This window comes from Acomys minous (genome assembly GCF_964271855.1).
Source record: "Acomys minous genome assembly, chromosome: 13".
Classification (NCBI taxonomy): domain Eukaryota; kingdom Metazoa; phylum Chordata; class Mammalia; order Rodentia; family Muridae; genus Acomys; species Acomys minous.
The window spans coordinates 69,365,700-69,378,399 of NC_140495.1; the positions used below are offsets into that span (position 1 = coordinate 69,365,700).

Here is a 12,700-nt window from a genome sequence, read left to right on the forward strand (position 1 = left end):
CCTTCTAACCCCATCTCCTATTAGAGAACTTCCCACAGTGTGTGCTGGAAATCTCTGACCAAGAGGTGTTAGAATGGTACACTGCCAAGGACTTCATTGTGGGTAAGCAAGTCACAATCCTTGGGAGGACCTTCTTCATTTACGACTGTGACCCATTCACCCGGCAGTTCTACAAGGACAAGTTCGGGATGCCCGACTTACCACGCATCGACGTGAGCAAGAAGGAGCCTCCTCCTGTGAAACAGGTAAAGGAACAGAAGTCTTGAATGTGGTAAGAAAAAGATGTAGAAGCTGAAGGGAAGAACTCAATAAAAAGAAACCACTTCCATATGATAGAGGCTCACAAAAGAAGAGAATACAAAGAGCCCATCAGCATAGGAAAATGCCCACAGCCTAGCGAGGACCAAAGAAACTAGAGCGACAATAACGAGGTTTTATAATCCGCTCAATTTTAAAGATTTTAAGACCTAATTTGTCTCACACAAAAAAAATGCAATTTTCATATACTCTTGATAGGAAAGCCAGTTAGAATAACCTATCTGAAGTGCTGTTTGTTATTTTAATTCTTTAAAATATTGTTTATCTTTGGTCTACAAATATGCCCTGAGGACTATAAAGGAGCACATGTTTTATGCAGGATGAAGAATGAGGTTGACAAAATACATCTATCCATACTAGTAGAAAATTGTAAGGCCTGTAAAATATAAAGTAAGTGTATGCATAATAATGTGGAAAATGTCCATGGCATATTTTTAAGCGAATAGGTATCTACAGTTTTGTACCCAGCCTCTGCTTAGAACAGCTAGGGAGCAGGGGTTGGGATGGCACTGTTTCTCTTTGTGGGAATGGAAAGGTAGGAAGCGGGGGTATGGCTGGAGAACTGCCTTCCGATAGTTCTTCGGCGGCTCTAGTTTTTATTTTTAGAGCAGAGCTTGGATTAGTTTTTAAAAATGATTTAAAATTTTTTCCAAGATTTTCTTTTGAAGCAGGGTTTCTCTGTGTAGCTGTGTCTGTCCTGGTCACTCTGTAGATAAGGCTGGCCTCGACCTCATAGGTCTCCACCTACCTCAGCCTCCTGAGCGCTGGGATGCAAGGTGTGCATCACCACCACCCAGTTTTTCCCGTTTTATATTATGTTCAAATCCGTACAGCGTATTATCTTTACTTTAAAGTACCTAGTTCAATGGTACTAAATCAAAGTGTATTTTCTAAAGCCAAATGGTTTCCCCACTTATTCTAAGTTAATTAGTTTTCCATATCATGAAGGTTTTCTTCTGTTTTGTCTTGTTTTTAATGCTGGCCATCAAACCTGGGACGTTGCACATGGCAGACAGGTCTTCTCCTGCCTAGCTAGATCTCTAGCTCTCTCAGACTGCATAGAAGAGGCATTATAGCATTACAACACAACATTGTAAAAACACTTATTTGTAGATTAGTTTGTATATGTCTCTCAGGTAACCTCTGTGTGTTGAGCATTAAGGACCCCTTAAAATGTGGTCTAATGGCCTGTCCCTTTGCCTGACTTGGAAGGACTCCCTGGCACACTAATTGCCAGTCAGGTGCAGGAGTAACTAACTTCCCCAGCTTTTGTTCATTTAGAAATAGCTTACTTTGTCCCTCATTTCTGAAGGACAGCTTTGCGTTGTACAGAATTCCCGGTCGGGGCGCTTTATTTCTTCTTATATTTTCAGTACGTGCCATGGCATGTGTGTGATCAGGGGAGAATTTTGGGAGTTGGTTCTTTCCTTCCACTGTGGATTTTTCAAGGTTCAAATTCAGGTTTTAAGGCTTGTGTGCCAAGTGCTTTCCCTCACTAAATCCCCTGTGGGCAGGCCCTCTTGGAACTTTTTTTGTTTTTTGTTTATTTATTTATTTATTTATTTATTTATTTATTTATTTATTACGTATACATTGCTCTGCCTGCTTGTACCCCTGGAGGCCAGAAGAGGGCATCAGATCACATTATAGATGGTTGTAAGCTACCATGTGGTTGCTGGGAATTGAGCTCAGGACCTCTGGAAGAGCAGACAGTGCTCTTAACCACTAAGCCATCTCTCCAGCCTCCCTCTTGGAACTTTTAAGACAGTTTTTAAAGCCATTGTCAAGTACACATCCCTTAGATCTTTTTCGGGGATAACATCCGTTTATTTTTTCCCTTTAAATGTGCCAATTTCCTAGTTCTTTCATATGTCTTGTGATTTTGGGTTGGCCATGAACTTGCAATCCCCAGAAGTTGCATTTGAGTGCTCCTGAGCTGACCTTTAAGAAGACGGTGACCTTTAGTGTAACATTAACACCAATAGCCCTACTTCTTTCTTCTTGTCCCTCTCTAGGAGTTGCCTCCGTATAATGGCTATGGGCTGATTGAAGACTCTGCTCAGAATTGTTTTGCTCTCATTCCCAGAGCTCCCAGAAAAGACATCATTAAAATGCTGATGAATGACAACAAGGTGCTCCGCTACCTGGCTGCACTGGTGAGGCAAATGTTATACACTTGGATGTTTATCTTCTGTCTCAATACATCGGACAACGGCCCATTTTGTCTATAGAGTGACAGTGTCAGAGTCACGTGTTCTCTGCAGCAAATGCTGTATCTGGTAGTCAGCCTTCGGAAAGGTTAGGTAGCACAAAGTGTAGTGCTTGTAAACCAAGACCTAAGCTCAATTCCTGACTCCCCTTAAGCCATTTCAAGATCCACAATATCTCCCTCCTATGCCTCCATTTTGTCTCTGTTAAGCAACTGCAAATTTCTGTAATATAGTCGAGTCCTTTGTGTATTGACAGACATTTTCAGAGTATATTTCCTGATCAGTAGAAACTATATCTTACCGATTTTAGCACTTGCTGTGATATCTACATGGATATATTTTATATTAAGTATAAAAGGTTGAATTATACTAGATTAATAGACACTGCCTTTTGACAGTTTTAGATATTTTCTGTGTATGAGGGAGAAGGAAACAAAAATGGCTAGAGGGTAGCTAATATTGGAGCTGTGAGTGAGTTCAGTGCCTACAGAACCCTGCACTGGCTGAAGTCCTGCCCCATACTTCCCAGACTCCTAAGTATTGATCGCTATGGTGGTTTGAATGGGATGTACCCAGTAAGTCACGAACACTTGGTCCCTAGTTGCCAGCACCATTGGAGGAAACATAGGAGGTATGGTCTTGCTGAAGGAAGTGTGTCACAGCAGGGTGGGGAGGGGGCTTTGGGGTTCAAATGCAACTTGCCTCCTGCCTGTGATTAGAGGTGAGATCCCTCAGCAGCTGCCCGCTCTGCCTCTGCTCCATCACCATAGGACTGTGAGCCCAAAACAAACTCTCACGTAAGTTGCCTTGTTCATGGTGTTTCATCCCAGCAACAGAAAGGAAATACAATCACCCAATGGGAGAGACAAAGCTCTGGATGTACTGGAATAGCGGAGTTCTTGGACTGTCCAGCAGTGAACCTCATGACAGATAGGCGACCCCAGATGTTGAGCCATTCCCTGCTCTGAGGCTCAAGGCTGCAAAGACTTCTTAGTTGATGAAGACTGCAAGGGTGGAGCTGTTTTCCCTGTATGTTTTTCTGCCTAAGTTGAGACTCTTCCCACCTGTGCTTTTTGGATTGCCAACATCCAGCCTTCCAGCTCTCCACAACTGCTAATTGGAGTTGTCTCTCCCCTTAGCGCTGTGGCAAGCTGACTCGGGCCCCATACTTGTGCCTGTTCCCTGTTCTCCCTGTTGTTTTTGGTTTGGTTTTGGATTTTGGAAACAAGAGTTTCTTTTTGTAGCCTTCGCTGTCCTAGAACTAGCTCTGTAGACCAGCTTGGTCTCAAACTCACAGAGATCCACCTGCCTCTGCCTCCCAAGTGCTGGGATTGAAGGCGTGCACCACCACAGTCAAGTTTCAGTACAAGATACTCGGATTTGTGCCCAGCGTCTTCCCTCTGAGCTGGGGACTCCTCTGTACTTTATTTGAGCCTTGTGAGGTGGGCGTGTGGGCCTGTCAGGTTGCCTGGCTTACCTTCTGAGTGAGACTTCTCCCACTGCTGGGGCACCATGTGACCGGGGCTGTGTCAGCCTGGTTTCTTCCTGTGTTGCATCCTTCTGATTCTCTTCTGTACCCCGTCACCCCTTTTGTGAATTGCCAAAGCACTTCCTGTCTTTGAACTCTCAAGTCAACATTTGAAAGCCAGAGGTTCTTAATAGAAGCCCCGGGTTTTCTTTTTATTTTGCAAAACCAGAAGATCTACCGACATTGGATCTACACTCCCACCAGGAAGCAAGCAACTAGAGTTAAGATGGCCTCCCTGGCGAGGCCTTCCCTCGATGAAGACTGGCTGTCCCAGTCTCAACACATGCATGGTTATATGACTCCCGCCTGGTTTCATTTGAGGGTTTCTATAAAGCTCATGAGCCTTGATCTTCTCCTTTCCTTGTCTTTCTAGGAATCACCTATCCCAGAAGACAAAGACCGTCGATTTGTCTTCTCTTATTTTCTTGCCACCGATATGATCAGTATCTTTGAGCCTCCTGTTCGAAATTCTGGTATCCTCGGAGGCAAATTCCTGGGCAGGACTAAAGTTGTTAAACCGTTCTCTCCAGTTGACAGCCCCATCTACTACGCACCAAGTGACTTCTACATCGGTGCGGTGATTGAGGGTAAGCCTAAACATGGCTCAGTTTCCTGTCGGCTTAGGAAACGGATTCATCACAGCTGTGACTTAAGGCATTCCTAAGCCCTAGAAGAGGTATTTGGCTGTGTTCTAAGATGATGCTAATATGACTGTATCCATGCTATCACTTCTTAAATCTCCTTGCTTATCAATTAAACTACAAGCTGACAGCACTTGTTGATACTACATTGGCTCCATTTATTAGATGTTAACCCAAGGAAACCACTGTACACAGCTGTTCAGAATTCACCAGTCTGGCTGCATGTGGTGGTGCACACCTTTAATTCAAGAACTTGGGAGACAGAGACAGGGGGAGTTCAAGGCCAGCCTGGTCTGTATGGTGAGTTCCAGGACAGCCAGGGCTCTGTAGGGAGACCTTGTATAACAAAGCCAAACAAAACAAAACACATTCACTCGTCTGGGTCACAACTGCTCACCTGTGGATTTATTGCTAAGTTAACATTATTGTAACGTTACTATGCTGCTGATTGCATCAGAGAAACAAAGCTGAAATAAGTGCGGTGCTGCTCTCTCCTCAGTGTTCGGCCATCGGTTCGTCATCCTCGATACAGATGAGTATGTTTTAAAGTACATGGAGAGCCATGCGTCCCAGTATTCTCCAGAAGCCCTCGCCTCGATCCAGAACCGTATCCGAAAGCAGGATGCTCCTGCACCAGGACCAGAACCAGAACCAGAATCAGAACCAGAAAAGTATGTCTGACTGGGTCAGGATGTGGCATGGGCCAGATATTTAGAGAGCAATTCCTCTTTGCGTGTGTTGTATGTGCACATGGTATATGTGCACGTATGCACACAGGTGCACATGCTTGTTCTCCCGTGTGCAGAGGCCAGAGGAGAACGTTAAGTGTCCTGTTCTATCACGCTCTGCCTTATTTTTCGAGGCGGAGTCTCTCAGTGTATCTGGATCTATGCTGGTGGCCAGCAATGCAGTGATCCTCTGGTCTCTGCTCCCACAGCACTGAGCTGATCTGCAGCCACACCCATTGTTTCATTTTTCTGTAGGTTCTGGGACCTGAGCTCCTCAGCCCCACATGTTCACACAGCAAACACTCTGACCCACTGAGCCATCTCTGTAACCCCCTTGAAACTAATTCTTGTCCAGATAAATGAGCAGATAATCATGATTTAGAGTTCAATTTTCCTTTACCAGGTAGAAATTGTTGGGCAGACATGCAAGGTTTTTTTTGTTTGTTTAGTCTCCACGTAGTTACTATCTTAGAAAGCCTGTCAAGTCTGCTTTAGATGTTATCAGTAGGCTGCTGGTCTTATCAGTAAACAAAATATTTCCAAGATTGCTGTCTTTCTGCACTGACCTAAACAAGACTTGCTAGAGAGTAGCACAAATTTATCATACAGAACAATCAATGATAAATATCATCCAAAAATAAAGAAAATGTAGGTGGCAGGCGTTCGTGGAGGTTGGCAGTGGTTTGCACTTGCTTGGCAGAAGGGAAGGCACCTTGGAGGGCAACACAGAGCAAACCCTTGGGGGAAGGGAGAGCCCTGGGTAGACGTGTAGAGGAGCTTTTCAGGCTGTGGGGCTGGTGAGCACCGAGGCCTGCCAGGGAGCATGCTCAGCCTAGCATGCTCCAGTGACTGGCAAGAGATATGCATACCAATGAGAGTGGCTGAGATGAGTGAGTGAGATCAGAAGGGGTAAATGCTGAAATTTAAAAAAATTAAGAAGTAAAAAAAAAAAAAAGAAACAAAAAGAAAATTAACAAGGAGCTAGATTGCATAAGATCCACTGGGTAACAAAGCAGCAGCCTACAGACTGGGAAAAGATCTTCACCAACCCTACATCTGACAAAAGTCTAAATATCCAAAATATATAAAGAACTCAAGAAATTAAACACCACCAAACCCAATAACCCAATTGAGATATGGGACTCAGAATTCTCAACAGAGGAATATCGAATGGCTGGAAAACACTTAAAGAAATGCTCAACATCTTTAGTCATCGGGGAAATGCAAATCAAAACAACTCTGAGATTCCATCTTACACCCATCAGAATGGCTAAAATAAAAAATTCAAGCAGACACCACATGCTGGTGAGGATGTGAAAAGAGAGGAACACTCTTTCATTGCTGGTGGGAATGCAAACTTCTACAACCACTTTGGAAATCTATCTGGTGCTATCTCAGAAAACTGGGAATAGGGCTTCCTCAAGACCCAGCTATTCCACTCCTTGGAATATACCCAGAAGATGCTCTAGCACACAACAGGGACATATGCTCAACCATGTTCATAGCAGCCTTATTTATAATAGCCAGAACATGGAAACAGCCTAAGTGTCCCTCAGTAGAAGAATGGATAAAGAAACTGTGGTACATTTACACTATGGAATACTACTCAGCTATTAAAAACAAGGAATTCCCAAAGTTTGTGGACAAACAGATGAAACTATAAAGGATCATAATAAGTGTGTTAACCCAGAAGCAGAGTCAAATGGTATATACTCACTTATAATTGGACATTAGCCCAAGGGCCAGGTCCCATGAAAGTCTTCATTTACCAGGAAGTTGGGATAGATGTGAGGACATCCTATTGGGACTCTAGGTGAGAGAAGTATGGGACAATGGGGAAATAGAAGGATCCAGAGGGTCCTAGAAACCTACAAGAAGAACATTATGATGGGCAGATCTGGGCCCAGGGGTCCTGCTCAAACTATGGCACCAGCCAAGGACAAGACGTGCCGTAAACTTCAAACCCCTACCCAGTTCTAGCCAATAGACAGGACATTCTCCACAGTTGAGTGGAGAGTGGGGACTGACTTTCACACGTACTCTGGTGCCCCATATTTGACCACATCCCCTGGATGGGAAGGCCTGGTGGCACTCAGAGGAAGGATAACAGGCTAGCAAGAAGAGACATGATACCCTAGGATCATATAGAGGGAGAGGAGGTCCCCTCAGTCACAGACATAAGGGAGGGGAATAGGGGAAAACCGGGAAGGAGGGAGAAATGGGAGGATACAAAGGCTGGGATAACAATTGAGATATAATCTGAATAAATTAATTTTAAAAAGTAAAAAAAAAAAAAGATCCACTGGGTATTTGGGAAGATACTAGCTTTTCTCAGAATGAAGCAGAGATGCATTGGGACTTTCTGAGTAGAAGAAAAGCACAGTTTTGACATATGCTTTTAAAGGACTACCCTGTCTGCAGGCATGGTGGCCAGAGCAGGAGACACACCGTCAACCTCCCCAAGCAGTGCCACCATCTGGGGACCAAGTGATTAAATACATGAGCCTAATGGCAACTCTACAGGAACTGTGGAGAACTGTCAGGGTTCTCTACAGGAACAGAATTTAGAGAATGGAGAGGGGGAAGGAACAGATGGAGGGAGGGAGGGAGGGAGGGAGGGAGGGAGGGAGGGAGGGAGGAAGGAGGAGGGGAGGGAGGGAAGAGAGGAGTGGGGAGGGAGAGGACATTTATTAGAATGGCTTACACAGTCCAACAGTGGCTGTCTACCGACAGAAGGTTCAAGAATCCAGTAAGTGTTCAGTCCATGAGGCTAGCTGTCTTGGCCTGTCTTCAGTGTACACCAGGATCCCAAAGAACTAGGCTGTAATGCCAGTGAAGCAATAGCGCTGCCAGTGAGAGAAGTCAGGCAGGCGAAGATGGCAAGCTTCCCTTTTCCAAGTCCTTTATGTAGGATGTAAGCAGAAGGTGTGGCCCAGATTAAAAGTAAATACTGTCTCAAAAGATCCAGATTAATTGCCAGGTGGTGGCAGCACACACCTGTAATCCCAGCACTGGAAGGCAGACAGAGGCAGATTTCTGAGTTCAGGCCAGCCTGGTCTAGAGAGTGAGTTTTAGGACACGTGAGGCTACACAGAGAAACCCTCTCTTAAAATTACAAAAACAAACAAAAATTTTGGGAGGTGGCACACACCTATAATCCCAGCACTCAGGAAGGCAGAGTCAGGTAGATCTCTATGAGTTCGAGGCCAACCTGGTCTGCAGAGTGAGTCCAGGATAGCCAAAGCTACACAGTGAAACCCTACCTAAAAACACAAAACAAAACAAACATACAAAAATAATCCAGATTAAAACTGGTCTTCCCACTTCAAATGATTTAAGTAAATAATCTGTTGTATTCAAATGCTTGGGTTTTAGTTAATTCCAGATGCTGTCAAGTTGTCAACCAAGAATGGCTGTTGTCACAGGGACATTCAAACCACAGTAGGATCTAAAGAGTTTTTAACCTCTTTAAACAAAACATATTAGATCCTGGTATGGTGGTGCATGGCTTTAATCCCAGCACTTGGGAGGCAGAGAGAAAGGCAGAGGACAGGCAGAGATCAGTGAGTTCGAGGCCAGCATGGTCTACAAAGAGAGTTCCAGGACAGCCATGGCTACACAGAGAAGCCCTGTCTTGAAAAACAAACACACAAACAAGAAAGCATAGTAGAGATTATAACTGAAAATATAAAAATATTTATTTTTAAAATATACCAACAAAGGTAACTTGGTGTTTTGTCTTTGTTTTTTGAGACAGCGTTGCATGTGCGTGTATTCCTGGCTAGCCTTGAAATACATATGTAGCTGAGGCTGACTTAGAATTATGATCCTCCTGCCTCTACCACCTGATTTTATATGGTGCTTGGGATCCAGGGCCTCACACATGTTAGTCAAGCACACTGTGAACTGAGCCACAGTAAGAAAAAAGTCTTTGCCAAAACTGTTTTCTGTTTTTCAAACAAAAGCACATATTTGGAAGAATTACATTTTACTTTTTTGAGACTATCTTTAATGTCTGGCTCTCTTAAGAGGAAATTGTTAAATTTTTAATGCTTTTAAGTTTAGCCTGAAAAACATCATTTATTGTGTAATATTTGGGAAAATACTTGTATGCTTGTGAGAAAAGAGGAGTGAAGAGATAAATCGTAGCAGCACTGTTATTTTTCACCATATAGAACCTTCTTTACAAGGGTCTTACGAGCTCCCAGGGGTCCAGGAATTGTTCTCTGAAACTTTGATCTTGGTGACAGGAAGTCAGAACCTGTGGGAACAGGCACAGGTGGGCAGGTAAATGTGGCTGACAAGCCCTTCTAATTGTGTTAGTGTGGGGTATAGTAGGGACTGGAATTTGTGAAGTGTTTTATTTTATTGAATATATAGGATATATGTTGAGCCTAAAGAAAATAAACACCAAATTAAGATACAGTGTTATTTTATTCATATATATGTATATACAACCAAATGCATCTTAATTCCAGAAATGTGAAACGTGGAGGAAAAGTTTCTTTGTGTCACTGGGTCAGTAGCTCAAACGTCTGATGTGGGGGCCCAAGGAGTTCTCCCCAGGGACCTCTGCTCAGGGGCAGCCAGAGCCTCACACTGATGGGATGAAAATTTAGGCGAGTCAGTTTGAAGCCAAGTTGAGATTTGTTTATAAAAAGAGAAATTTCAGTACGTATTTAAGCAAAGGCATGGAAGACGGATAGAAAGAGGGATGGATGAAAGAGGAGAGAAAGAGGAGAGGAGGCAGGAAGGCAAGGGAAGGAGGAGAGAGGGAAGGGAAAGAAAAGAGAGGGAGGAGGAGGGACAGGAAGGGAGAAGTGGAGAGGGAGGGAGAGCGATGAGAGGGGAGAAGGGGAAAAAGTGAGGAGAGAGGAGAGAGAGGTTTGATAAAAAAGGACTGTTATAAGTACCCTAGGGAGGACTCAGGCTTCTGCGGGGAGAATCCTATGTCAGTATATCTATAACAGTGTATACATCTGATTTTGGTGGCTACTGAAAACACAAAGGATTTGAAAGATGAAATAAAAACAAGTTGGCATGACTATTTTCTCTAAAGAACTCTCCTTGCCAGACTGTAGGGAAGAGGCCTGTGGCCCTAGCTACTCGTGGCTTCAAGGCATGCCTGAAGAACTTCATAAAACCATGTTTCAGAAACAAAGTAAAATGGGGCTGAAGATGCAGCTCACAGACAGAACACTCACCTAGCACGTGTGAGGTCTGCCGTTTAATCTCCAGTACTGCAGAAAGAAGTAGATAGATAAATAAACAAGCAAATGGATCTCTATTAAACGAGGTTATAAAGTAGTTTACGAGGTGCATTATAAATGTTTAAAGAAAAAAAAAAGGAGCACTGGTTGAAACCGCAGGCCCAGAAAGGCCAAAGGGATTATTACTGTATCATAGGTCACACAGAGCCAAGGCACACGTCTTGATTATAAGCCTGTTCCGTATGGGACTTTAATCCTTTGCAGGTGACTTGGTGCCATTCAGTGAGAGGCATAGTCCAGGGTGCTGGGGGTGGGGGAGGGGTGGGGGAGGGGGGAGGGGTGGGGGAGGGGGGTGGAGGGGGGGTAGGAGGGTAGGGGGAAGGGGGAGGTCTGTGAGAACTGTAGGAGTGTGGCTGTCTAGGAGAGAGGAGGCTGCATGGTGAGGACTAGGGGCCCACTTGGTATGCACGGCCACTACGTTCAATTCAACTACTTCTCAAAAGGGTCCCCTTCTATTCTCCTGTGTCTGTGCAAATATCAGCAAAGCCTGGGAGCTCTTTGCTTAAGCACGCTACCAGCAAAATCCTACGTTATATTTGGCAGTGAGGGAAAGATGCACTAGGGGCTCTGAGACCTCTAAGCCAATAAAAGTAAGGGGGAGGAGCGGGCTTTGATTAAGAGGGCTGCTGCCATTCTTGTTTTGATCCTCCTCGAGTCTCCCGGTTCTTCTCTGTGAGAGGAAATGCTTGAAGATGACGTAAGTCCTCCTGTCCTGTCGTGTCGTACTCCGCGTCCTCAAGCCCTTCCAGCTTTGGCTCTTGACCTTTCCCATTCCATTACAAAGCCAACACTAGGAAGTGCTCATCCTTCATCCATCTGGTCATCTTAAGACATGTCCAAGAATTGTCAGGCCTGGCTGTGTTGTATATAGCAGGTAACAATCCCAAGAGGATGGATTTGGGAACAGCTAGCCGCTGTTTGTGCTGGACCAGAAAATTAGCATGGAATGTAGGAAACTCAATACTGATTTCACCTTGAAGTTCTATAAGGGAGTCTGGGGTCTCTTTTGCAATTAAAGAAATTAACTTATATGTATGGCTGTTTTGCCTGCGTACATGTCTGTGCACCGTGTGCTTGCCTGGTACCCAATAAAGCCCAGAATAAGGCACGGCGTCCCCGAGGAATGGAGTCATAGATGGTTGGGAGCCATTATGTGGACATCAGAAATGAGCCTGGAGCCTCCGAAAGAGCAGCCAGTGCTCTTAACCACAGAGCCATCTCTCCAGGCCTTCCTCTGTAATTTTGTGAACTCAGATTTAAGGATTAAAAACATGTATATGGCTCATAAGCCCACCTTGTGCACAAAAGCCTGCCCATATGACCAGCACGAACACACATCTGCACATAGACTGCACCCTTCTTTATTTAGCGTGTTCATTGGTGCCCTTCAGCTTCAGGGTGGGGTGGGGGTGGGGTGGGCGCCCTCTTCTGCTCAGTGAGTCTTGCAGCCCTGCCTCTCTCACTTGGAGATGTTCCAGGTAGTGGCTTTTTATCTTCCCATTGTCTTCCAAGTCCCCAGTCTTTGATGCTCACCTTACAATTCAAATGTGAAATCAAGGACTCAAAGGTGGCTCAGCAATGAAGAGACAGTTGGAGTTCCACTAGTTCAGCTCAGTTTGCAGCACAGCTCACAATTATCCTGAACTCCAGTTATGTTGGAGCTGCTGTTCTCTCCTGACCTCCATGAGTACCAGACACACATGTGATACACATACATTCATGCAGGCAAAATACTCATCTGCATTAAATAGGTAAGCCCCCCCACCTACACACACACACACACACACACACACACACACACCACACTGCTACCCCCCCCCCAAAAGCCAAATGTACGGTAAAGCAGTGTGGTGGGCACCTCTGCAGTTCCCATCTTTACTTCAGAATGTCCATGTCACTATCCCTGTTGCCTTCTCTAAAGGCAAGGCTGCTACTCGGCATCTGAGACCCTTTGCTCCATGACTGCTTGAGAATCTAACATGCTTCATGAGTTGCTTTCTTGAAG

At 44.6% G+C, this 12,700-nt stretch overlaps 2 protein-coding genes across 2 annotated transcripts in view; both read left to right on the forward strand.

The window, feature by feature from the left end:
* The window catches only part of PAQR8 (progestin and adipoQ receptor family member 8), a 227,069-nt gene that overhangs the window by 74,545 nt on the left and 139,824 nt on the right, over nucleotides 1-12,700 (forward strand). The window lies entirely within an intron of this gene.
* The window catches only part of EFHC1 (EF-hand domain containing 1), a 38,359-nt gene that overhangs the window by 18,418 nt on the left and 7,241 nt on the right, over nucleotides 1-12,700 (forward strand). Inside the window, exons 6-9 of the mRNA XM_084753056.1 lie at nucleotides 25-245; nucleotides 2,334-2,474; nucleotides 4,430-4,643; nucleotides 5,197-5,368. Of these exons, the coding sequence (XP_084609182.1) occupies nucleotides 25-245; nucleotides 2,334-2,474; nucleotides 4,430-4,643; nucleotides 5,197-5,368 (748 nt within the window). The remainder of the gene's footprint in view (nucleotides 1-24; nucleotides 246-2,333; nucleotides 2,475-4,429; nucleotides 4,644-5,196; nucleotides 5,369-12,700) is intronic.